Source organism: Amblyomma mixtum, chromosome 7, assembly GCF_055824585.1.
Source record: "Amblyomma mixtum isolate Tamu chromosome 7, ASM5582458v1, whole genome shotgun sequence".
NCBI lineage: Eukaryota > Metazoa > Arthropoda > Arachnida > Ixodida > Ixodidae > Amblyomma > Amblyomma mixtum.
In genome coordinates, this window is record NC_143018.1 from 13686539 (window position 1) to 13714030 (window position 27492).

The 27492-nt window shown below is 46.6% G+C and overlaps 1 protein-coding gene across 2 annotated transcripts; it reads right to left on the reverse strand.

Annotated features, from left to right (window-relative positions):
- Window positions 1–1925: 1925 nt before the first annotated feature.
- LOC149335071 (protein SHQ1 homolog) lies at window positions 1926–27488 on the reverse strand. Of its 2 annotated transcripts, XM_089551755.1 has the most exons (14): window positions 27152–27488; window positions 26915–26982; window positions 25345–25409; window positions 24864–24989; window positions 22163–22329; window positions 20545–20657; window positions 19631–19746; window positions 17403–17458; window positions 16090–16188; window positions 14285–14338; window positions 9691–9814; window positions 7701–7821; window positions 7190–7229; window positions 1926–2491 (listed from the first exon to the last, which is right to left on the reverse strand). In XM_089551755.1, the coding sequence occupies exons 1-14, from the start codon at window positions 27224–27226 to the stop codon at window positions 1940–1942; spliced, it is 1776 nt and encodes a 591-aa protein (XP_089407881.1). In that variant the 5' UTR covers window positions 27227–27488; the 3' UTR covers window positions 1926–1939. The 2 variants fall into 2 exon arrangements, with proteins under 2 accessions (XP_089407881.1, XP_089407882.1); XM_089551756.1 differs by lacking the exon at window positions 17403–17458 and having other exon boundaries at window positions 16090–16214.
- Between the last annotated feature and the right edge of the window lie 4 nt (window positions 27489–27492).

Here is a 27492-nt window from a genome sequence, read left to right on the forward strand (position 1 = left end):
CTCTCAACATCCGAGGTGTTCTTTGGCCCCATAGACTGCGCTTTTCAGACTCTACCCTGTCACTGCAGCTTAGTGAGCCACATTCTACGAATGCCACAAAGCAAAAATCATGTACGAGGGGGTACCCAAAAGAAACCGGACTAATTTTTTAATCGGCACAGCTTCTGTGGTACCGCGTTTTGCCTCTAGGAGCGCATAGAACGAACATTTCAGAGTCAGTAAGCCGAGTGCCGTCGCTGAAGAAGGTCAGACTAGTATAGGCAGAGTTTTAGAGTGACGACTGTTTTGTGTGAGTGTCGTTTTTGCAATGGCTGATTTTCGTGAACAGCGTGCGCTGGTGAAATTCTGATTTTTTCTTGGAAAAAGTGGAACGGAAACTCTTGAAATATTCAGAAAGACGTTCAAGGACGATGCTATGGGGACAACTCAAGTGTTCCTGAATTAAATCCTGAATTAAAGCAACAGTCATGCCAATGGAAAACTTCAAATTCACCTCGCCTCAAGAAAGCTCGTCAGGTGAAACCAAACCTCAAAACAATGCTGATTTGTTTTTTCGACGTGAGAGGAGTCGTCCATTCAGAATTTGTTCCGCAGGGTCAGACAGTTAACCAGGCTTTCTGCTTGGATGTTTTGAAAAGATTGGGCAACAGTGTTCGGTGGAAGCGGCCTGATTTGTGACAGACGGGTGACTGGTTTTTCCACCATGGCAATTCCCCTGTTCACACAGCCCTGTCTCTACGACAAATTCGGACCAAAAATCGCATGACCTCTGTTCCTCAACCCTCATACTCACCCGACCTTGCCACGTGCTACTTTCTTTGTTTCGTAGAATGAAAAAATAGGTGAATGGAAAGCGTTTCGCTGATGTTGCTGAGGTGAAGAAAAAAACAACGGAGGGACTGTCAAGCATCACAAAAGATGAATTTAAACAATGTTTTGAAAAATGGAATGAAAGTTTCGACAAACGTATCATTGTAAGTGGAGAGTACTTTGAAGGATATTGAAGGTCTGTGCTGAAAATGTGAACAAATAAGTTCAAACAAAAATAAGTCCGGTTTCTTTTGGGTACCCCCTCGTATTTACCATGCTCTGTCAACTTCACCCCTTGTTTCCCTTTTGCCGTTCCTCAATTTTACTCACGGATGTGTCTCTACCACCCCCTGCCTGTGTGGAAATCCCTGAGCCAACCCTCAATACAGCTGAACAACGGGCAGGTACTTTTTGGGCACCAGGTACTTTTTGGGCCCCAGGTACTTTTTGGGCACCAGATGAGCAGGTACTGCTTTGGATATGGTGCAGCGAAGGCTGCAAAGTGCTCACAGTGTTGAACAAGCACCCACTGATGTAATTCAGAGCCTTTTCCACAGCACAGACATGAGCAGGCCTATCTGGAGTGCCACAGCACTGTGCCATGCAACAGATGAAGTTAAATTACAACAGAGCTGCCTTGTCACGGGCACACCACTCATGCCTTTGTCACTTGCATGCCTATGCAGCTCTGCCCAAGTGCAGGCACTGTCTCCGAAATAAGGCGCTTGCTCTACAACTTCACTTCTTTAGCTCGAAAGCCCTGCTTGAGCACTCAGACAAGCCAGCACACGTCTTTACTTCCAAAAACTGCATTTCCCTTGCAAATTTTTTTATCAAAATTCATTTTTCAAGGAAGTGCACAACCTTCAACCCAGCTCAATCCAAGCAATCCCTTCAACAGTCAGTGATGCAAGGCCCTATATCTCATGCCTTGTGTCGAAAGTCACTTCAATGATAGCACCTCACGGTTAAGAGGAAGGACAGTTTCTAATGCTATCTGCTTGCAGACATGCAGTGTCCCCGATGCAAGGGTTGGCCCAGGTCCCAAATACAAAGATGTGCTAACCTCTCACCAGTGGCAAGAAAGAGGAACAGGTGGTTCAGACAAGCACACGTGAATTCCAAACACTCAGCGCCGTTTCTCGTGCTCAGCATCCTTCACAAAGAGAAGGCACTGGTCAATGCCCCCGTCAGCCTCAGAGCTGCTGCCACCGTCATCGTCGTCACTATCAGAGTCACTGCTCGACGTGACAGACACGTTGTCACCATCGACAACCGCCCCACTCCGCCGCTTTGCAGCGCCAGCGGCGGCCGCGGGAACGTCGTCGTCGTCTGAGTCCAACGCCGAGTCGGAGCTCGAGTCGTCACTTGTCGAGTCCGCAGATGAGTCCGAGCCGCTTTCGTCGCCGCTCCACGAGGAGCTGTCCTCGTCGCTGCTTGTGCTGTCGTCGTCGCTAAGCTCATGTTCAGGCTCGACAACAGCGTCACAAGAACTGGCTGCGTCGTCACCTTCTCGGCTAGCGGCTGAGGCCAGGGGGTTGGATATACAAAGTGCCTGCAGAGCCACGCTGACATTGTCGGCCGATGAAGCTTCTTCCGCTGCGGCTTCTGCAATGGCGAGCTTGGCTCCCCGCTCAAGTTCGGGAATGTCCAGGTCTACGTCTGCCTTTCGAACTTTCACCTGCACGTGCATTCCACAAGCCATGCCATTTGTTTCATCAATGCATGCAAAGGTTTCACATAATACTTACATTACTTATTTACTCTCTAACTTGCCTGTTCACTAACTTAGTTACTTCATTCGTTCACTGTCATTCACTTACTAGTTATGTTGTAACTATGCGTAGCTGCCGCTATTCGTTGTCGTAATCACAAATGATCAGACTTGATCCAGTCGTTGAAACTTAACTCGTTGAATTTATTTATAAGTTAAATACAAGAATCAAATGCAACGCAACTGCACATCTCCCGGAACGCTCGAGCAGTCAGCGAAGCTAGCTGCTCGTCGTTCGGCGTCCGGAGTACAACTGCTTCTCCCCACGCTGTCCAAAGCCCCTTCCAACCGCGGCACCTTTGAGGGGGCATCGGCGCCCGCGCTCACACAAAGAGCTTCCGCTTTGGGTGAGCCGGCACGGCTCATAACTGATTACTTCGGAAGACCAGAGCGCGAGCATCCAAACGCCCCCCCAGGCGCTCCCCGGCCAGAAGGACATGTGGCTGAAAACGACAAGTGGGAGATGGCACACACAAAACACTAACGGGCGGTAGGATCAGCCCGTCCCTGACCGTCGCGCCGGAAGGTCGCCCTTGACCGTCGCGCCGGAAGGTCGCAACACTCCCCCGCCGAATGGGTCAATGACTCATTCTACGCTTCTGACAGCTCAGTCGGGTACAAAGCTGTACAGGCCGTCTAACCACTTTGCCCTTCGGCAGCCGGACTTCGCAAGACCTTATCTTTCCGTCGCGTCCGTGGAACACACGTTACAACGACTCCGCTTTTCCACAGGAGGCGAGGAAAGCTTTCGCGGACCAAAACAATGTCCCCAGGCTTCGTGTTCATGTCCTCCACCAGTTCTAAATGCACAGCGCGCGTCACAGCACAAGTGAACAGAACAATGTAGGAGTGGGCCCGCAAAATCTTCTCCGACGACTTCGAAAGGCTCTGCTTGAGAAGTTCTGCCGGGGGGGAGTTGGTCCGTGTCCAATTCGACGCGGGTGGCACTCAGCCGCCGGCACACAACACAGGAGCGCACTACACTTTTCACCAAATGCCGCCCACGCACTATCCAAAACCCTTCGCGCAGTTGGACGTGCGTGTCCCGCACTCCTGCATGCAACAACTTCTTGTGAGCCTGACGCACTAACAAGACAGTGTATCGGTACTGCTTCGGTAGGACGATAGGTTGCCGCTCGTCGTAGTCCTTGTCCGCTGAACAGGGGTGATTGCGTATCCGTAGCAACCCGTTGTCATCTCTCCGTAAAACGAAGTCGTTGAGGGTTGAATCACAAGGCGTCCTGTCTCCTTTGGCTACGCGCTGCAGCTCGGTACTGAATGTCGATTTCTGTGCCTGCTTCAGCCAATAAAGTTGTGCACGTTCCAATTCAAGAGCCGTTAGGGGTCCCGTATGCCTTTGTTTCGTTTGCAGGTTATTTACAAACCGCAGAATCCAACCTGTCACCCGGTTTACGTTAGTTACGGAGTTGAATCGATTCAAGTCTAGGAGTTCGCTTTCTTCTCCGCAGACGGGCTTCGTGGCTTTTACTCCCCTTTGTTCTTCAAGCTCGACAGGTGTGAAAAGGTTCAAAACAGGCTCTACCTGTTCATCTGCAACCGTCGTTCTCAATACGACTGCATGAGCCCAAGTCGCTTCCTGACAGGAAAATGAAGTTTTGCCTTGCACTGCCCATCCAAACACTGTTTCGAGTGCCGTTAGCCGAGCGTCCAATTTCTCCATCCTGCCAGTTAGAAATTCCCAGAAGTGATCTGAACCGACCAGGACATCGATGAGGGCAGTGTGGGGATGCTGAAATTCGTCACCCGGTGACAATGAGAGCTTGCGCAGAGTCTTCCTGATCTGCTCGTCGGGACCAGGGATGGCTTGGTCGCATATAGTAGGTACCTCCAAGGCCTCAATTTTACATTCTGCTTTGGGGTCATCTTTTCCGAGTAGACGCACTTCGACGCGTCGGAATGTGCGCTGCTTCTGTACTCCTCCGAAAACTCCAATAGTGAGTATTTCGGTTCCTAGCAGTCGGCAACCGAGCCGCCGCGAGCAATCTTCGGAAATGAAGCTTCTTTGGCTTCCGCTGTCAAATAATATTCGAGACATTCGTTTTGCTTTAGTCCCTTTGTTCCAAGTGGTCACCGTTGGCATTAGCACATTTTGTTTGGGGCGATTCTCCTCGGCTTCGGAAGCATGCAGGATGACTCCTCCAGCTCTTTCGGCAGCTCCCTCTCCTTTCGATGAGTTATTAATGAAGGCGGGATCGCACATGGAGGTCGCATGCCTTCGTGTGCATTTTTTACAGATCAGTCTCATTCTGCAATTCTTGGATCTGTGACCTTGTTTTGTGCAGCGAAAGCATCTGCCTTTGGACGTTAAAATTGCTTTCTTCTGCGTTACATCCAAATCTGAATTGCAATCTTCCCCTCCGTGATTGCTTGATCCGCAGATTGGGCAGATGTTCGATGCTGAGCCAAGCAAAGCTGCGGCCGAGGAGGGTCGAATGCTCCCTCTTGATTCGCCTTTTGGCCCGTGAAAATGAGACGCTGGCTTACCGGGTGCAGTGTCAGGTCGATGTTCGAAGGTTTTCTCGCGGCTCTCCAACTCCAGTCTGAAGAACCGAAGTAAGGACATGAGTGGTGTCCGGCTGTCCGTCGCTGTTGCTGAGGATGTCGTGGACCGGGCACAATCTTCTGCCGTTGTAGATGACGTTGTACTCGGAGCATGTTGGTCCTCTGCGTGCGCGCGGTGATAGGCGAGGACGAGCTCCCTTGGAAGTGCACGAAGCAGGACGGGATACAGCATCGCGTTGTAACTGTCGTCGCCAACACCCAACGCTCTCAAGCCTCGCATACGCACTTGCACGTCGTCGTAGAGCCGCCTTAAGTCACGCACTTTTCCCGCAGACATCACACCCCGGATATCGATGAGCCCCTGCATGTGTTCCTGTATCAAGGCCGCTTGGTCGCCGAATCGCTGCTTTAGGATTTCGATGGCATCAGTATAGCACTCAGCTGTAGCTTGAAGCCCGGCGATGGCGGCTTCAGCTTGTCCAGAAAGCAGCGACTTTAGGTAGTTAAAGCGGTCAACAGGGGAGAGGTCCGGATTCGTATGGATAGCTGGCTCAAACTGCTGCCAGAACGGCTGCCAATTTTTTCTTCTTCCGTCGAATTTCGATAGTTCCAATTTCGGAAGTTTTATCTTGTGATGTGCGGAAGTCGTAGAGGTGGTCGCTGATTCCTTCCGGCTTTCAGGATTTGTCTTGAGTTTTAATCTGCAGATGCTAATGGCAATCTTGTCGGTATACTCAAGGACCTGTTCAAACTCAGCGTCTGCGTCGTCATCTTTGATATGTGGCTCGATCGCGGAGTCCACATCGTTGAGCTGCCGTTGCACCAATTGTAAGCGCTCGAGAAGGACGCTCACCTTTTCGATGTCGGGTGCTGTCTCGGCGGCCAAGATGTCGTCGGCTTCTTTAGTAAGACGCGTCGCTGATGATCTGACAGCCTTCCTCTTCTTCTTCAGCACCTCCATCTTGTCGTTGTCGTTGGGGTCCGGTCGATGTAAGAAATCCGTTCCCGGGTTTCGGCACCAGAACTTTTGTTGTAACTATGCGTAGCTGCCGCTATTCGTTGTCGTAATCACAAATGATCAGACTTGATCCAGTCGTTGAAACTTAACTCGTTGAATTTATTTATAAGTTAAATACAAGAATCAAATGCAACGCAACTGCACATCTCCCGGAACGCTCGAGCAGTCAGCGAAGCTAGCTGCTCGTCGTTCGGCGTCCGGAGTACAACTGCTTCTCCCCACGCTGTCCAAAGCCCCTTCCAACCGCGGCACCTTTGAGGGGGCATCGGCGCCCGCGCTCACACAAAGAGCTTCCGCTTTGGGTGAGCCGGCACGGCTCATAACTGATTACTTCGGAAGACCAGAGCGCGAGCATCCAAACGCCCCCCCAGGCGCTCCCCGGCCAGAAGGACATGTGGCTGAAAACGACAAGTGGGAGATGGCACACACAAAACACTAACGGGCGGTAGGATCAGCCCGTCCCTGACCGTCGCGCCGGAAGGTCGCCCTTGACCGTCGCGCCGGAAGGTCGCAACAAGTTATTTATTATTTTACTTATTTAAGATATGCTGCGGGCCCTTGCAATCATTATATGAGCTTGGGAGCAGGGGATTTATGAAACAAAAGAATAAACACACACTGAAGATAACAGGCATGCAAAGAAGGCAGGAAGCATGAATGATAATAAACATGACTGATTCTCTCTGTCATCGCCACGCTGCTCTGCTTACAATTCGAAGATGACTGCCGATTGACGGTGAAATAGCGTTCTTCGCGGTAGGTCACAGATATGTCACATTCCACTGTTGTACGAACCCCCAAGTGGTGGAGCCAAGTGTACTTCGCTTTTATGCAATTTTCGGCCTCATAAAAGCTTTGTTTTCGGTAGGAATGGTTTATCTGTGATTGCTTGACAACATGTCAGCCTAGCGTGACTTAGTATTCCCGTTCAATGTCCCTTTAAAGGAGTAAGAGTTGGAGTAAGGATGAACATGTAGAAAGATGCCATAGTGCTCCACTTTTGGTTAATATTGCTCAAGGAAATGACGAGTGTGAGTCAGGCCCATCAGTAAGTAAAAATATACCTGTTTCAGAGCATCTGCCAGGCGGTGTAGAGACTTTGGCCTGAAAGAAGAAAAGAACAAATCACAAAAAAAAAGCGGCAATCAATGCGACTGATATGGCAGGATGCAAATCAGCAATCACATTGTGATACACCCTACCCCTCTCCAATCTCCCCCACCTGGCACCTGTCGTCTCCCACATCTTCCCTCTCCTCTGCAAATGAAGAGGTGAATTTTCTTCTCTCAAATACTCCACCTACCAACGAAGGCTTCATAGACGAATGTACGAACCGATTTTTCCGAAAAGGGGGCTATAACGCTAATTAATTAAAACACTGAGTGTACTTTTCACTGAGTGCACCTTACTGAACTACTCACATCGTCAGTTTTAAAGACAGTCAGCTCCTGTCTTTAAAAAAAAAACAAGATTGTCTTTTATAGACAGTATGAAAGCCATTGCTTGCTACTCTTCAGCAGCTAGACTAAGGAAATATAAATAGCTAAAAGAATAACAAAAGCTTAAAAGTCTCACCTGACTGACTGTATCCAGACTGTGTAGTCAGTGATGTACAGGTCATTGAGGATGTACCTGGAGTCGTGGTGGCTGAATGCATCGTGGATTTGAAGGAGACACCGGAGGACATACCGAGGACCTTAGATGATGGCAAACGAAACACGAACAGATAAGACAAGGTGGTTCCTGAAGAACACAGACAACTCCTTTCCCGCTGGATCAAAAAGTGTGAAGACAGGGCAGGACCAGAGAACCGACAAGCAACACAACATACCTCCCCGTCCCCGCCCTCATTTCTGTTCACTCAGCCACATGAAAGAAGCACCGGTTTAATTCATGAGCTGCTCAGCAGCGTGCATTTTCATACTGAGAGAGCACTCCAATCATGAAAGTATTCATTTCCACAGTCGCATGTGTCATGGAACAGTTTGCGACGCGATACAGTTACCATTCGGGTTTGTTTCTTTTTGGACTGCTCTATTATTTGGACTTTTTCCTATTACCTTCAAGTTAGGAAAAGTTTCAAAAACGATCGATGACTATATAACTAATAAAGACTAGTGACAACTGTACAAACAAACAAACAAACAAATATTAATCAATCAATCAGCCTTTTATTTTCTCTATATTAGAGAAGGAGACAGGACTAAAAGCTCGAAAGCTTGACAGAGGTCCTGCCCCCTTTTTTCACGCTGGCATTGCAACAGACAAGCGGCAATAAATTCTGCGCTATACATTATAGCAAAAAAGAAAATAACACACCTTGAAAAAAAAAAGCAAAAAGTACCAACATAAAAATACATGCAGCGTCATGACACAAACTTGTTCAGAAAAAATTTCTTAATAACGGTATTTGAATGCTGGAAAGGGTCAAACATTTCTTTGTTTAAGTTATTTAATAGCACTGGCAGCGTATACGAGATAGATTGTTGTGAGTAATATGCTCTAGGTGTAGGAACTAGGGTGGTATTCTCCCGGTGTCGCCTTTTGCGACATGTCGCAGTCGCACTTCGCTGATTGGCTCGAGCCGCGGTGACGGCGGCGTGACAACACGGATCCGCCTTCCTGCTACGTCGTCGTGACGTCGCCCCAATTTACTACGCTTAGTCGAACAACGGAATGCGCTGAAGCGATTCGCGCGGGCGACGGGCTACCGTTAGCGTACGAACGCAATCGGCAGTTGCGGCTTTTGCGCCCTTGGCGTGAAAACATGGCGACGTCCTTTCAAGCGAGAGCCGCCCACTTCAGCCAATTCAGCAGTCCTTGCGATTCCGGTCGGCATGTTTACCGGCAACTACTGGTGTTGTTACTTTTCGCTATGACTTACCTTGCTTTGACGATAAAGTTTAAGCTGCAATTCAGCCTAGTTTTTTAGATACGCTCTCGATTCTGGAGCGCGCAAGCCTAATGGGACCTCCAGCTACACTGCTACCGTCTGCAACTGACCGAAACGCAGCCGTAACCTAGCACAACCGTCCGGAACGAAAGAAAAATAGATTTGGAGCTTTTTCGCGGTGTTTTATAGACTTAAATGAAGTAAAGCGAGTTTATATTAAATTTGCAAATGTTTTTCTGAACATTAGACGTCATGTGATGGCAAATATTCTTGCTATACAAGATACGAAACTACTGCTGCTAGTGAATCAGCAGTGGTAAATTGTCGCTTCTCGGAGTGAATGAATGCACCGCAGACGAAAGTGCCGGCGGCTTTTTCCGTTTCTTCGAGCATCTGTAAGCACTTTTTTAGGCCCCGCCCATATGCGACATGTCGCAAAAGGCGACACCGGCAGAATACCACCCCTAGCCACATTTCTTCATTTCTGGTTTGTGGAATATGGGTGTTTTTTGCAAGTTCTGCCAAATTACCAACATAATTTTCATTGAACAGGATTATTGAACACAATTAATGAAAAAAAAAAAATGCTGGCCTAGAAAATGCCAAGTGGCTGTCATGCAGGCTCAAGCTACTCAATGGGAAGAGATGGCTGCAGTGTGGACCGCTCCTTACCCAGACGCAGGATCTGAATGACGTCCCGGAGGACAGCGTAGGCCAGGCCCCAGTGCCGGTAGAGTGGGTAGATGAGGCTCCGGCGGAAGCAACACCGCACCGTCAGCTCCAGGGACCAGAACTCCTGGGTGGTGCAAAGAGGAGAGAGGATTACGGCACGCTGTGAAACAAAAAAAGAAAAAGCTTTGCGTCGCCTTAAAGGTGCCCTGCGACGTAGATAAAGCATGGGGTCTTTATTCTTTGTATGCAGAGTAAGGGACATTGTGAGTCCCGAACGCGCAATGAGATCACCGAAATCATAATATTTGATATTTTAATCTTCGCTAGAAATGCTTGTTTCGAGCCGATGGTGTCGCAACGCGGCGGCCATTTGCGGCAGCGGAAATGAGGAGGCATCCAGATAGGGCGCTGCCTTTCTCATTGGTTGGGCGTCCAGTTTGCATATTGTTCCTTTATACTTGCGAAATGAATCCAAAATATTATGTCTCTGAGTACTGAAAGCTTTTCGCATGCCACAAAAACTGGAAAGAAGCAGGGAAAGCGAATGAAAACTAACAAGAATACAGCTAGGGGCGACACTTTCCATTCCGCTTCAAACCTTCGTGGCAGCCAGCGCTGTTCAAAAAACCTTGGCTCAAACCAGAAAGCGCGCGCGTCGAGACCGGCCGTGACCATACCAAGACGGCAGCGAAAAAAAAAAGCCAGTCGACAAGAAAGGCCGGACAGGAGACCAGAGTCGAGTTTAGGGGGGGGGGGGGGGGGGGGGGGGGGGGCTACTGCCCACCGCCTTCCAGTCCGACTAAAAAAGAAACTTCGGGGAGCTTCCTTTGTTGTTAGTCACGCCTGCCCTGAGTACGGCGTCACGGGGGGAAGACGCCGTCAAAATGCGCGGGTGTCTACAGCCCCGACAAAAGGTCTGTTCGATTGAGGACTGGTTCTCTGCACTAATTCTGAAAAAGTTCCGTTGGTGCCGGCGCGGTGCAATTCCAGTTTCTTGGTGCAGGTGCAGCGCGTCAGCAGCGTCACAAATCACTGGTGCGGAGATTTTCAATCGAGCGCGTGCACGCACAGGCCTTGTCGTCTGCTATCCGGTTCTCGTCCGTCGTGGTGTGTTGTGTTGCGGTGCGTCGCGTCTGTTTTTCGTGCCTTGTGGAGTCATGGACTACGACATCGCCGAATCCACTTTTATGGAATTTTCTGAGTCGTCAGACAGCGAAGATGAGGAAGCAGACGTGGTGCTTTCTTTTGCAGCAACACAGTTCGGACAGACCGCAACAGAATCCCCAACTACTACGAAAGCGTAGTAGCTAGGTATTTCAGCTTCGAATTCAAGAGGCTGTTTAGGCTGTCGCGAGGAACGGGAAAAACTTCCTTTAGTTGGCCATTGATGTTAACAAACAAAACGTCGGCTGCGCGCGTCGTCTGCTTACGCCGCCAAACACGTGCACCACTATCCTGCACCTCCGTCTCTGACGGTGCCGCGGTTCTTTGCACCGAAGCGGCACCACGACTGCACCAAAATCAATCGCGGACGGTGGTGCAGGGGGCGCTGTGAATCGAGCGCTTTGGTGCAGCGCACCGTGAACCGGTTCCGGCGGTGCAGAGAACCACGGCTGAATCGAATGCAGCTAAAGCAACAACTGCATGGACGCTTCCGCTGCGTGTGCGCCAGGCGCGGTTCTGATTGGTAGCGCCCAATCTCGGTACTGGGTGAGTGAAATGGGCGAGTGAAGTGCGTTTTCGTCTGAGCTTTTCATTTCGAATTTTCAGAGTGGAATAACTTTCGTTTGCATGCTCCGATTTCAATAATTCTTTTTGCTCTGGTCTCTGGAAAGCATGATGAATCTATTTAATGATATTAACTGGCACCGAGGAAATCATCGCGGTGCCCCTTTAAGGGGGGACACTGGTCTTGAAAAGAAAATTTTTATTAATGAAGTCATAGTTATGAAATTTTCAGGGCACATGTATTTTTGTGCGCTGATTCTAGGTATGTCATTTAATTTCCTGTAAAACAATTCCTTGAGCACTTATGCACTTTTTATACAAGTATTTTGCGGAGAGTTTTGAAGAAAATTTGCTGCAGGAAACTCGCTGAAATGTATGCCATTGGGTTCTCTTGACAACAAGGAATACAGTAAGGGTAAAATTATCATCCTGGCTGTCATAGAACTGGAGTAATAGTTTACTGACGCTGCCACTTCAGAAACATGAATACACACTTTCCTTCTCATTTCTGAAGCGACAACTTCAAAACTCTATAACTCAAGTTCTATGGTAGGCAGGAAGACAATTTCACCCTTATTGTATTCCTTGGTGTCAAGAGAACCCAATGGCATACATTTCAGCAAGTTTCCCGCAGCAAATTTTCTTCAAAACTCTCCGCAAAATACTAGCATAAAAAGTGCATAAGTGCTCAAGGAATTGTTTTGCATGAAATTAAATGACACATTTAGAATCGGCACACAAAAATACATATTCTCTGAAGATTTTGTAACTGTGACTTCATTAATAAAAATTTTTTTTCCAAGACCAGTGTCCCCCCTTAAAGGGCCCGTGCCCACCCCAGCGCAGCAGACACTCTCTACCTCTCTTTGAGCGAGCCTCCTCTCCTTCCATTCCCTCCTCGAAATTCTTCTCTCCCACTCCTCGTCGAGTAGGCTCGGCAAGGCAAAATCACCCCTTCCTTCTCCGGTGTAAGCCGGAGGCGTGGTGTCTGTGGAGTGCGTCACAGGGCGACGTCATGGCCCCGCCTTCAATAGAATTCTTTTCTTGGTTTTTGCATTTTCTCCGCACACTGAACGATCGAGAGGCGCGATCGGCTCGACCACCTAGACTTGTTAGCGAGCGCATCCTTTCATACATCTGTTTGTCATTCCCAGCTAACGAGCCACCTTTTCATTTTCTTTTAGGCCTCCCCACCGTTTCACGAGCGGAGGGGCGGAAGTCGGTTGTGTTCGAAACACACGGCGAAGCGCGGACCCGGCAACCGCCCGTTTGCTTTTCTCCATGCGTGTTTGTGTTCTGTGTGTTTGTGTCTTTTCTCCGCTCCAAAGCATATGTCATTCATTGGAGTCAAGGCGTACGCAAGATGCACGAAAGATAAGTGGTGTGTGTGCGGAGCGGTGAAGTGGGCGAGCGAGGGAAAGGCTCTGCTGCACTACTAATTAAAACCTTGTTTTGGGGGGCTCGCATAGAAGAAAAGAAACTGAGAAGGGAGCGCGCACGCAGAGCATCTCGTGACGTGATCACGGCGGGGGGGGCGAACCAACTCCCTCAGTTTTACTATTTTTTTACTTTTTATGGCTAGGGTTCAAGGCTGTCGCCGCACGCTCCCTCCGCAGTTTTTTTTTTTTTGTTCCTTCATGCGGGTTTGTAGGCATGAGCCAGAACAGAAGGCGCTGCGGAAAGCCTTGTGCAGACGGCGCGACGCCAAGGCTACGCCCAACCTTCTCCCGTCAGTCAGAACGATGCACCAATGGAGTGCCTTTAGCGAAAGTAGCCCCCCTTGACGTCAGCGGGGTGCAGAGTAGTGGGCCGGGCCCGTTTTTGAAGGAAGGAAAGAACGAACAGGCTTTGATTTGAATTTTCGCAGCTTTTCGGGGCGCGCATGGCTCTAGTATTTTGCAGAGGTTATCTTCGATGCCTCATCTATGCAGTGGGCTTGTTTTTCAAAAATGTCCGGACCCTGGGCAGTGGCCCTTTAAACCCACTGCTTTGAACAGTCAACTTGGCAAGTCCCATTCCTCCACTTAGTCTTCAGGAGAGCTTGGCTCGGGCATCTTTCTAATTGCAAGTGACATGAGAGCAGTGGTGCCAAAAACTTCCTACTACTTGTTACGCGCGAAAAGTGCCACAAACAAATGTACCACACTTTCTGTTTGTGCTTTCAAATTTCTCCAACTCATTATCATCATCAGCCTGACTGCGCCCACTGCAGGGCAAAGGCCTCTCCCATGACTCTCCAATTAACCCTTTCCTCTGTCAGTCATGGCCAACGTATCCCCGCAAACTTCTTAATCTCATCCGCCCACCTAACTATATCTGCCGCCCCCTGCTACATTTGCCTTCTTCATCAACATCAATTTTCCAAAGTCAGATGCAGAGCGTGGTGCTCCGAAGATGTTGGCACGCCTCGTGTTGTTCGTTACATCTCATGCAAAACTGGCGCATTCCACTGCATACGTCCTACTGCTCCTGTGCCATATTGTCCAAATTTTCATGAGCTGAGCTTGAGCCGAAGGTTGATATGCCACGCCTTATTAAATTCTGGCACCTGTCTTGCAATGTCAACCGCATCAGGTTTGTGTCGTGTCGGAGAAGTCGGGATGTCCAACTGCTCAGAATCTGAAAAATTAGTTGGTGACCGTGTCTGTGCAAGTACTTTTTACTGCCTGAATTTACCTTCGGCACTTTGGGGCAACTCGCAGCAAAAGAACCAAAAAGTCATCTCAGAACAGCTGCTACTAGTGGAGTTAATCGATATTGCATCAATGTGATGTTTGGGCGCAAAAACCTAGGTGATCCAAGCCAATGAAATCCTTGCTTTTACTGGAAATGTCAGGCGCAGTAAAAGAAGGAACGTACAGCTTACCTCAAACCATGACAGGGTGGCACTGAGCTTGCTGATATTCCATCCAGATTCAACCTAAGAAATAAAAATCAAAAGGACCAGTGAGGAGGTGCAACAAAATGCATCGTCATCAATCTCAAGAAAAAAGAAAAAAAAGAACACTCCTCATTCAGATGACTTATAAGAAACTGATGTCATGTACAATCCTCTTCAACCCTGAATGAAGAAATAAGGAACCTGAAGGGGGCTCATCAAGCGAATGCGTTAAAGCACCAAACAGATCTTAGTACCAAGAAAAATACATGGGACACGCAACATTTTACAATTTTACAAATATAACATTGTTTCTTTTCTTCTTTTTCACAAATAAATTTTAAGAAAATAATACAAAACCGGCTGTTTATTCGGTGTCTCACAAAAGGCATCCTAAATGCTCGACTTTATTAGGGCATTCACAATCTCTGCCCAGGGACACAGAATAATTTTACATCTGCTCCAACCCGCCACAAAGCGCATAAACCAGGTCATTTCCTGTACCAGCAGTAATCAAAAGGTAATACATCCGACTCCCAATTATAAGTTCGACAGACCGGCTCCCCAGTCGGATAAAATATCTTTTAAATGCCGGTTTCAACACATTCCTATCGAGGCTATAATGAACAACGGAGGTCCATAACAAAAAGTGCTAAGCACTGGCCTTACAACTACCGAGCAGTGACGGCAGCAGATAAAGGAGTGAAAAAAACTAAAAAATGTTTAGGCCACGCTGCCCAATGCAAGAACTCACTGACAGCTATTACGCTGTTCCCAATAGCGTCATACCGCAGCGCCTCATTCTCTCCCACTGCGCTGCATCGCAGATAGTATGCTCCACGCTGTGCCTCTTTAGTGCAGTGCTTCCATCTCATTCTCATTGCATTACAATGCAGCGCTCCGCCCACTCCTGTGTCACATATGCTTCGCTCTCTACACCCTCTCCTACCCTTGTTGCTCTGCGGACATCTACACCAACACCAGGGATCCAGGGATTCCTCCCATTATCCCTTTGTAGTCAAAACTTTTGCCCACTTTGCAGCCGTTCCGGTCCAAAACTATTTCGCCAGTTTTGAACAACGCGAAAGAAAACAACATCTGTGCGAGGAAAAAACTCCCAGAATGTTTATTTTTGGTGTATCATAGTGTGCCCGAGACTTTCAATGATATTCGGGTAACATGTGCTTTAAAAGATGACGCATCATGTGAGAAAAACCGCACATTTCAACCACACAAAATATTGCCGTATGGTGCCCGACAGCAGGCCAGAACGAATGTGTTGCGTTGTTGGGAAGGGCCCTGACTAGAGACCACAAACGGTTCAAATATCTGGTGTTCGTACAGTCCATTTCACAGATGTGTTTGTTTAACTAGAATATCCCAGCAAAAGTACATCTCCAGTTCTGAAAGGTTCCTTTCTTTTCGGATTCTATTCGTCCACGACAACAAAAGTTCAACCCTTTTCATTATCACGTTCTCCAAGACACCCAAAAGTACAGTTATGACAGCTGCTTGTCCTAAAAGAATCAGCCACAGTCCTTGAGAGCGATTCTTCCTGGCACACATACTGCTCGAATTCCTGTTGCAAGAAATGTAAACTTTGGTTGCTGCAGACAAATAGAATCCGAAAAGAAAGGAACCTTTCAGAACTGGAGACGTACTTTTGCTGGGATATTCAAGTTAAACAAACACGTCTATGAAATGGACTATATGAACACCAGATAATTCTTCAGTGAAGCTATCACTGCAAACACAAGGTGTCGACTGTAGCGAGAGAGAAACCCGCGACAGACCGTGTCCTCGCCTTCCGTGACCCGCTTGTTGTAGGCATAGGCAAACAGGATGTCCACCAGCCCCAGAAGCAGAGATGGCTCCAGCTGCTTGTCAAGCAGATGTGCACGGCAGAGAGTCAAGGGGTCTGTATACAGCACCAGCAGAGATGGCGCAACAAAGCCTCCTCAAGTCAAACATGAGAAATAGAGGGAGAGAAAAGTGAATACGGCAAGGTTTCGTGCACTGAATGTTTAGCACACAGCAGAGAGAGAAGGCTCTTTAATGGAAAAGCTAAGATTTTTGCCAGTGCATTTAAAACTGCCAACATGTTGTTTAAATTGTTTAAAGTGGCGACAACTGGTTGCATGGCCTGTCCCTGAAAAGATACTACGTGCTCTCCATTTAAGAAGCTATCATTCTAAAGCAAGTTTAATTCAGTTGCTCATTACATTTGACAGTTACATTCATAATGACGCTAGGGAAAGATACATGTTATTCGCAAGCTCTCTTACTAATGATTTCTTCTGATTTGCTCCCTTGTAGTACAATGAACTTAACAATGATATTTTTTTTTTCTTTCTCTCCAAGTAGTCTGTGAACCAGTAATGCCATTCTTCACACACACTACACATGCTACACATGCACATACACATGCTAGTGCATGTGTATGCACTATGTGTATGTGTGCATATACATGATAGTAAGTTTTCAAAACGTGTTTGCAATCTCACTTTTCCATTCCTTTCCTACCCATGGGTGTTTCGAATGCACTGCATTCGAAATCACATACACAAATTTGTATTTCCCCTTAATTTAATGTTCTAGACAGCTACCCACAACTTAAGTTACCTTTTATGCAAACAACAGTACTAAGCCTCAACCTAGCAAGGCATGACATGCTAATGAAGGCACTAATAATTTCACTGCACTCAGAAATCACAATGCACTAAGCTCAACAATGAATACAGTGAATTGAACAGTTGTTTGTAACTGTGAAATATTGGTAGAATCATGGCGTAAGCTTATGACGTAAGTGCGATTATTTAGGAGTACCAGCCCCAAATTAACAGCAACATGGCTGTTTATATTTGCGTTTTCAGCTGTTAGTGGCATGTCTTCTTTTTAAAGCTCCAAATTTACCTCAGCGAATGCCAGCGGCACACAAAACAGCCTCAGACTTTGTAATGATAATAATATTTAGCTACTGCAACAAGGTAATGCAGATGATGTACATACTGTATGTTTATGTTTGCATTGTTTGCAGCATTCACTTGCAGCACAGCTAAAAAAAAAAAAAAGGCTATCCTCTTACAGCAAAAAGGCAACAAAGGATATATTCTTTGCGTGGCAGGTTTCGCATCTTGGTCTTTTCTTCCTCTGTGAACCGGACTGGGATAGAAAAATCGACAGAGAATTAATTATAGTACAGAAAGGACAAAGATCACAGCTACGAAATAAACAATGACCAATGAGTAAATACATCAATTAACCCATTTGCATCCGTCTCTGAGATGGCACATTTCTAGACCACATTTCCTACGTTTTCAAGCTGCACCCTAATTAATCAGTGAAAAATACACAACAACAAATGAGTTTTTACGAGTTCAACATGCAAGTGGCAGCTTCGTATAACCTGCACGTCCCTGAAAGGTGACTGAAAAGAAACGGAGTAATAAATCGATGTGTGCAAATATAAAAGTTGTGCACTGAATATATTCGCTTCCAAAACAACTGCAATATTTACCATGTATCCAAACCTACGTTGTCAATTTCATAATGGCCCCGATATTAATCAGCCCACATTTTAATAACCAAGAAAGAAGACAGAAAACAACAAGGTGCAGATGAAATTTCTTTTGTTCTGCCAAATGTTCATTTCACAAAGCCACCAAAGCCGTCACTGATTGCATAATGCAGAAGGAAACCGCGAGCTAGCTGTGGCGTGCATTTCAAAGATACCTTTTAAGGTCAAAACTGAACTTTGAAAATTGAATTCGGCATAGCTTTCGCAGTTCTTTTCGGTTTAAACCGAAAAGTCCAAACCCCACCTCTAAAACTGCAGCTGAGGCTACAATACTGATTGTCTCAGAGGTATGTCAGTTCTGAAACAATCACTTGTTGCGTCTGAGAAACTTGACGTAACCACACACAGTTGCATAAGTGCTGCGCTGAAAACCAACAGCCAAAAATTTCATTCCTTTTTGTCAGCCAGCAAAACTATCCTTCAAAGCCAAGGTCCTCGTTAGGCATTCTTGAGGGGTGAACATATGTTTACCAGAGGAGAGAATCACCTCTTATTCTTAAGCTGGACCCAAAAAATGCACACCTTACCAGTGTGTCAAATATGCTTGGAGATGGAAACAATTTGTTATTAAAAATAATGACAATAGTAGAGTAAAACCCCTCTTTTATGCTCTTCACAGGACCAAGGCAAAAAAAAAAAGGTATACAAGCTGCAAAATGCAATAGCCGACCACACTGAAAAGAGAAGCTGTATCGGTAGATAGAACACAAGTTAATTTCATCTCAGTGCGTGAGAAATCTGCACATCGATTTCTGCAGTTTTTTGTATTACTATTTACTGCAAGCGGCAACACGCTTGCTAAGAATTTTCGAGCCCCTGCGACTGCAGCGGTTTCTGCGTGTGCAAAATGTTGTGACCGCCTGGCAATGGCTCTCCATGCCCACTGGAGCAGATGGCCGTAGAGCAGGGCACAGCACACGTGAGCTTCTGTGCTGTTTTCAGTGTCTGCTTTAATTCAATCCAATTTCTGTTTCATAGAATCAAGAAATTCTTCCAGGCCACAAGGGACAGTAAAAGGGAGGACAAAAGAAGCAAAAGCCTCAGAGCCAACCCACGCCACTGCATTCTGTACAATGCCACCTGCATGTCGTGCAAACGATAATGTAACTGCACTTAAAAACTTCCCCGAATGCCCCACAGCCGGCAGTGTGGCAGTTTCAACCAGCAGTGAGCAAGTCTGCTGAGCAGAACAATTCTGTGCATTATCCACAGGCAAGTTAGGCACCATCTGGCTTCCAGCCACAGCCTAATCAAATGCTGGCATGGGCAGCCTGTTGGCCTGGTGGGAGGTAAATCTGCCGGCGCCCACCGTGGGGAGATCCCCGCCAAACATACCACATAAACTTGTGTAAGGGTCACACTTTTTTCTTGAAATTCAAGCGTGAATTTTGATTGTGCGGCCAATACACAAATTAAAAAAAAAAAAAACCTTAACCGTATCTTTCTCTCAATTATCTTGTCCAAAATGGGGGATGCGGCCCATAGATGAGATTATACGGTATTTTATCAGGATGGTGATAATCTTAATAACACCTGCAATTTTGACCAAAAGATGGCACAGAAACAGGCGATACCACTGCATCATTGTACTTTTCATTGCTACTGAGAGCCACAACCACTTTCGCTGCTCCAACCAATTGGAGAACACTTGGAGTCCCTCAGGGGACCTTCAGGGAACGAATTTAGAATACAGGGCCGCGCATTGTGTTCGAAAGCACCTGTGAACGCCCACCGCCCTGCATTCTCGAAGCACTCACAGAGGTCTTCGGTGGTTGCAGAGTCCCCACTGCCATCGAGACGTGCGGCTAGGTCCCACCAAGGTGCCATGTAGCTCAGGATCTGCTCCACACCAGCTGGTTCGTAGCGGTCAGCCCTGACACAATTTTAATTATCATTTTTATTACCACTGAAACACACTCAAGCTCAAAGAAATTACAGAGTTCACACTGCAGACAATGATGCAGCTCTAAAGAAATATGAGTGTTATTATCAACACGATCCCTGAAATGAAAATGTGACGTAACAATTGTACCTATAACTGCATTTTTCATTCCTCCCTTTTCTCGCATAGCACTCCTGTCTGCTGTTACGCTGTCCTCCGGTTTGTGTACACATGCTTTTGTTTGTTTGTTTGTTTGTTTTTTTTGCTATCGTAGAGACCTTTGCAATAAGAGCTCCCTGGGTGCTGACATATTGTTCACACTGGACTGTCGTGAGCACCTCGCACCAACGCAGTGGAAGCGGCAGCAGAACTGGTTTCCGACAGTCCAGAGAAGGAGTATTTTGACAACTCCCCTGCCCAATGCAAAGTTCTATGGGCACCAATACCTAAAGAATATTCAAGGGAATTCCAAAAATTGTTATTTACCATTATTAGGAACAGCGATAACCATGATATACGCATGTACAGGCATACATTGCTTCTCAATCATATATGGAAACATGAAAATAGGTTGCTCTGTAAAGTTCCGCTGAGTCTTTTACGCTCAAGGGTCATACAGAAACGGCATTTCCACAAAAACAGGAAAAAAAAAAGATAGCAGGGCTACATTGTTAGACACAGACAACACAGGTGATAGCTGAGAAAACATGAAGACAGGCTGTTGTTTACTTAGAATCATTCGCTTTTGTAAAATGGCTCCAAAATATGGGGAACAAAAAAGGAGCTCACAGGTAGTGTTCAGCACTGAAGTGATCGTCCTCTGCCCTGAGCCGCTCTTGCCGTGCCTCCTGGACAGTCTTGTGCTCAGGATCGACAATGTCCACCAGATCGGGAATTTCCTCCTGTACGGTAGAAACGCTAGTTTGTCAACAAAAATGTGGAACTCAGCACAGTGGATGTGACCAGAAAGTGCTGAAAGCTTGCTTTGAGATCAGTCACATTGCCTAGTGAGCTCAGGCTTCAAGAAAGGTCATGGATCACTAAGTGGGGAGCGTTCTTGGTTGACCTGCTATTATGGGCAGTATAAATTTTGAGGTATGTATCCATACCTCAGTCTTTTGGATTTATAAATACAACTTGCTTTGAAATTGAAGGGTGGCTGCAACTGGCACAGGACAGGGTTAATTGGAGAGATATGGGCGAGGCTTTTGTTTCACAGTGGGCATAGTCAGGCTGATGATGATGATGCTGATGAGCTACCTCCTCATTCATTGAGATCCTGGCTCTTGGGGCGGGGTGACATAATTGGTGCACCACATTAAAATATCAAAGGAGCAACTACATCACAGTTTGGTATGTGCCTCACGTGATCTTAAGTCCATTCACAAGTCAACACCACCATCTGGTTGTTAAGAGTGGAACCAAAACAACAGAAGAGAAGGAATTAAGAAATTAAGTAATGAATCATTTACTGGACATACGCAAATTCCACACGATCACCTACACATAATAATCCCTTGTGAACCACCACTGCAAACAGAAAGAATGCAACAAAAATTTTGCCAAAAGTGACCACAAGTAGTCTTTACTGCACAAGGCAAAGTTGTTTGACGGCGGAACAAATCTTAAGGCCAGAATACATGGAGCGTTTTTACCGCGGCGAGTCATCGATTTTCGCCCGACGGCGCAGATTTGACGCCCGGCGTCGAGAAAAACGCCCGCCGCCACCGATCAGGACCGGCTAGATTTTGACGCGCGGCGTCCGGTGAGACCGGAAGTGGCGGCTGAAGCGAGCCAATAGCAGCGCAGAAAGCCCACTCTTCCGGTCCTCTGCCTGCCGCCACCAACATGGCCGCCATGGCTGTCGAGCTACGCCGTGTTTTTGGCACGCAAATGTTTTTGTCGTGAAAATAAACGCTTCGTCAGACTTGAAATGTCGCTTTTTTTAGAGAACACGGCCGAATCTTGGATCGGAATGCCTGCGCTCCCTCGCTGAAGCGAATGTGTCGAAGAAAACCGCAGCCGCTGGTGTACGCGACGGCATGCATTCGAGCACGCAAATCTTTATAGATACTTAAGCGCGCGTGCTAAATTTTGTACAGTGGTGTCGAAGTGAAACTTTCCTGATTTTAACAGAATGGTCAACGTCGCTGTTCTCACAGACCTCCTTGCACAGTGGTGTTTACCACTTGTTGATCACATTTGCTTTCGCGTCGAGGGATGCGCGGCGGCGCGCCGCCTCTTCAACGCTTCATGTATCTCCAGCCGGGCGTCGCGCCGCCGCGACGTTTTCTGCCGCGCGAATGTTGTCGAAAAAAACGTCGCATGTATCCCGGCCTTTATGCCTGAAAACGAGCCCAATGTGTACTGAAACACAAAGCCACAGTAAGGATAACGCGGGCACAACCTTGATCCGTGCGATGACGCCCGTCCTCTGGCGGTCAAAGCCGTACTTGCGCACGCTTCCTTCCAGCAGGGAGGCCTCATCCTGGGGTGTCCGGGGTGTCTGCTCCATGAGCCAGTCCACGTCATCCTCCACTTCGGGGAGCTCATCGTCCCTTGCTGAATGGTTTTCTGAGAGGGAGAGGAGAGGAATCACTAAAGTCAGCAGAGGCTCCTCCTAAAGCGGCATCATTCAACAGCATAGTAAATAAATTGGTAAATTGTTTTTTTTTTGAGGAAAGGAAATGGCGCAGTATCTGTCTCACATATGTAAGGGAAGGGAGGAAGGTAGGAGTCAAAGAAGAAAGAGAGAAAGAGGTGCCTTAGTGGAGGTCTTCGGCACGATTTCGACCCCCCGGGGATCTTTAACGTGCACTGACGTCGCACAGCACGCGGGCGCCTCTTGCGTTTCGCCCTCATCAAAACGCGGCCACCGCGGTCGGGTTCGAACCCGGGTACTAATACAATCCAACTTTTCGTTCCGTTTTGCTGCCATTACTCGAAGGCAACAACCTTGTGTTTTTGACAATACAGTCTTTAGCTACAGAGAAGGTGGAGACCTATAAACATCTCAAACCCTGATTTATTACACAAGAATCATCCACTCACAATGTTACCTGCAACTCCTAAAAGGTACTTAATATGACTTCTGCTGATTAGCAAACTGCTCTGATGTCCCTAGCTATCCAGTGACATGTAAGTTGCCGCTTGCATAGGTGGAAAAAATGCATGTTTATATTATGTCATGCAAAGCTTCAGTATGTTCAGAACAGAGAGAGCATGTGGCCCCAAAAAGCGTGCAAAATTTGACACATCAAAAAGTGCCATGCTGTAAAACTGGGTCTGAGACGCATCCTACCGACATGCCCCCCACACAAAGTTCAGCCCTGTGATGACCAGAGAATAGTACTGGGCCCACCTGTATTAAAATCTCAAACTCACGCAGTCTCAATTTCAGACTTACACAGACAGCGTGCAAAGCACCAGTTCAGTAAACATCCAATGTAAGCAAAGTACATTTAAAAGATAAAAAGAGCACCAAGACAGAAATTTAACAATTAGCCTGCACTGCGAGTCACCAGTTCCTTCATTTTGTGAATTGTAAATTGTGGGGCTTAAGACCGCGAAGTGACAGATGGGCTAGGAGGGAATTAGTAGTGCAGGGCTCTGGATTAATTTCAATCACCTCAAATTCTTTAGAGGGAAATAACAGCGCACGAAAGAAAACAGGATGAATGAGAAGATACGGACAAGTGCTAACTTTTCAATTCGTTCATTCTGTTTTCTTTTGTGCGCTATTATTTCTTTTTAAGTATGAACAACCAACACACCCAGACTTATTCTCTTTTAAATTCTTTAATGTTGCAAAGCATACGGGTGCCTTTTGCATTTAGCCTCTGTCGAAACGCAACTGCTATGACCAGGACGGAACCTGTATCCTCTGGCACAGCACTGAGCCACTTGGCGGGGTACTTTGCTTTCAAAAGCCAGACTTCCTTCCAATGAAAAGCAGTCCGCCATGGTGTAAACATTGGTCTGATGCCAAGTAAGCACTATTTGCGAGCTGCTTACCCTTTGAACACCGTTACGTCGCAAAAGGCTGAAGAAGCTTCTCAAGGAGGAAGCCGATGACCAGCTACTAGCCAAAGCAGCGAGGGCTATGCAAACTACACTTCAGACAGTCGCATTAAAAGTCTGTCAATAAGAAGACACCTATTGCTACGCACATACAAAAAGGTTTAACTTTTTCCAGTTCAAGCAGGCACTTTTTCCAAGGGAAATCTCGTTGCTCATGTTTGGAGCACATGGAAGACTCGTTCTTGCCTCAACATTGGCTCTTGGACATTGAAAAGCGGACTCTCAATAAAGGCATGGTATTCCTGGGATGTTGAAGGATATTGCTTCATGAATATCCTCCAGCAAGAATTTTTTAAATGTGGTTCGTAGAGGCCAAGTTGTTTGTAGTCAAAATATGGATTTCAGTGTCTTCGCGCCTTTCCCTCTCATCTTGTCACTTCTTCACACGCTCAAAGGTCGGCGCTCCTCCGCCGGCTGCCAATGCATGTGGGAATTCCCCCAAATGAGTGGAGCTTTCCAGCCCGCCGGAGCAGCTGATTGGCTGCGGGCATGGTAGCTGCATGACACCTCAAAGAATCTAACCAATAGTCGTTTCTGAACACAATTACGCAGCAGTGCACGACGGAGGAAGGTGTAAGCATGAAAATGTCATCAGAAAAGACTTGTCAACTTTCGCGCATGATTGTGGGTTCTCTGCTGCGTGTAGAAGCATATTATTTGGCTCAGGTGTTCATGACAAGAGAATGTAGTGAGTGAGCAAGTATATATACTCTCCTCAGAAGTTGTTTCAGAGCCCGTTTAATTTCCACAAGAGTAAAAGTGATGGCTAGTTGGTTCTCCATAGTAATAAACAATGCAAATGACATGGACAAACACAGAAGTCAGAGAAACAGACGCAGTGTCATGTTTGTCTACTTCTATGTCAATCAACGTCATTTCCACTGCTCTGTCACTCCCATGGTATTGATCGCATGCATGAATCGCAAGTTTTGAGCACTGCAGTAGTGAGCCTAGGCACACGGCCAAGTTGCTGCAATGCTCCTTGCTCCCTTTACAGGTTGGCGACAGCCCTACATGCTTGTACGTACCAAGAACTTCAATCAGGGGCCTTGCAGATGCTGCCTTGGGGTTTGGAGCCAGCAGCTTGGTAAGGAGGTCCAGACCAGTGAAGACCTCCCCTGGAGTTTGCTTGGGCATGTGGATAATATATGTGCCTGAAAGAACACGGCTTCAAAAGTTAGAAGAGTAAGCGTTTGGGAAGTTGGTTGGACATGCTTTGAGACGACTGGCACAGTAGCAAACGACACATACATGACTACGCCCCACACAAGCAACAGATGACACTCCTATTCCAGTACGGGCTGTTTCCCACTGCGTCAGTTAGCACCAAGTATTAAAGGTCAGATGCCCAAGGATTAAAACACAGGCAGCCATGCCTCCCTACAATATGCACTAGAAAATTTTTTTCTGTAATTTTCACTTTAACAAGTGAGCCCAAACATAGAAAATAAAATACCAATGTCAACCACAATGCCAGTAGAGCCCAAACTTTTTTTTTTTCCAACTCACCATTGTCAGACTCATATTTTGCTGACTCTAGCCCATTCTCCACTACTTTTCCAGGCAAATGCAGTCTGTAACACACACACAAAAAAAAGAGAAAAGAACAAACGTTTTGAGGCTATAAATGTGATGATAAGCAGTGCCTTCAAGCGAAAAGAATAAATGATACACAGGGTGGCAAGAAACTAAAACCAGCTCAAAACGGATTAATAACTTTGCCAAAAGCAAGCTTTTCAACTGGTATACCTACATAAAGTGTCAGGAAAATCACAAGAGTGCAGCTTAACGAGTGATGTGCAACAATGTCAAACAGCACAATGAAGCACAGCACACACATGCAATAAATTTCTTGGCACAAATAAAAAAGGTCTGTGCTGCTCAAGCTGGTGAAAAATAGCCAAAAGATGACAAAGGCATATATTTCTTTAAAACCCCAATCTTTTCCAGGAGTGGAGGCAATCCTTGCACAATAAGAAAAAATGCAAAGCGAAGTGAAAACAAACAAATTCACAAGTAAAATATGTATGTTAGGTGCTACACTAATGATCACAAAGCACAGCAGAAAACGTTTGGATTCATATTTGCTAGCCCTTAGTGAACACACGGGACAAGAACACAAATACACAGGATAGACGCTAGTCTTCCTGTGTATTTGTGTTGAAGACTAGCGTCTGTCCTGTGTATTTGTGTTCTTGTCCCGTGTGTTCACTAAGCGCTAGCAAATATGAATCCAAACACTTTCCAACTAGCCCAAGTTTCCGCATTTAATAACACAGCAGAAAACTCATTTTGAGATGCTGCTGACACCACGTTAGCATATAGCAGATTTCATATAAAATAGCTGTTCAAGTCTGTAAGGTGTACTTACATGGCAAGTTTACTAAGTTCTGTGAATAACAGTTAACAGATTCAAGCCCATAACGATTCACAGACATTCGTGATTACTGCATGATGAAGTCTGCACATATTTTGCACCCATATTTTGAACTGACACACTTTTAATGGAATGAACATGCATTTCCCATTCACGTATCCAGGTTGCACGTGGGTCTCTACTTGTGGAGAACGCTGCACAAAGCTGCCCTTGTGGCGCTTAGCGAGAATGCGTAATTAGACTCATTCAGAAAGACAGCTTTCTAGCAAGCAACATACGTGTACGTGATGTAGTATGAATGTTGGTTTGCATAATGTCCAAGCTTATTACTGTAAGCTTTGCAAGCCAGTGAATGCCACAAGTGTTAACTGGTGGTCTAGTTGGTAGTCTGATTATTCACCTCATTTAGAGAGAAAGGGCAGGTCAACAGATAAAAGCGCCCGTGTCTGTTTTCATTCTGTTGTCATGCTCTTTTCATTATCAAATGCAAAAACATGAAACCTCGTGAGTTCACTCACAAAACGACAGTCTGAATTAACTGGAAATCAAAAGATATCATTGTGCTTTCAATCGATTTTAACCATTCTCAAAAGTTGGCCCATGCTTTGTCACGGTGTTAACCACTTTTCCTACGATTTCTAAGCACTGAAAAATCGAGGCGTAGGATAAATGCTCAGTGCGGAATTCGGAAACCAACGTCACCTTAGGTAGTACGGCTTTGAATAGAACTTGAACTCCTCTTCGTGAAAGTAGATCTCCGCATCCGAAATCTTCAAAACAGGAACAAGGAATATGCGGGAAGAAAGGCATAAACACCACTGTTATCAATGATCGCAAGCATCGACGTTATCATGAGAACCATGAGGCAGGCGCAAACATTCCGCCAAGAAAGAAAAATGGGCCGGGCGAATGACCACGAGAGAATTTGACATTATCCACCTTAGAGTACGGTGCCTTGATCTCAATCACCAAGAAGTCGTCGTCTTGTCTTAGCTCGAACGCAGGCGTCAACATTGTTTGTCCTGTCCGTGAACCTGCCGCCTCGCAGAATTCATTCAATCTCAAGCCAGTGATGGCGAAGCGTCGTCAGGTTTCGGGACGGAGTCAGTCGTGAAAATCGGAAGTTGTAGCAAGAGATCGCTAAGAACGCAAGCCCAATGCGCCCTTGAAGCTTGACAAGCGTTTCTGCACGATTCGAGCAGTGTCTCTGGAACACGCGAAATACTCTCAGCGATGCCGCTAGAAACCACGCGAAATGTGACCACAACTTTCACGTTTTC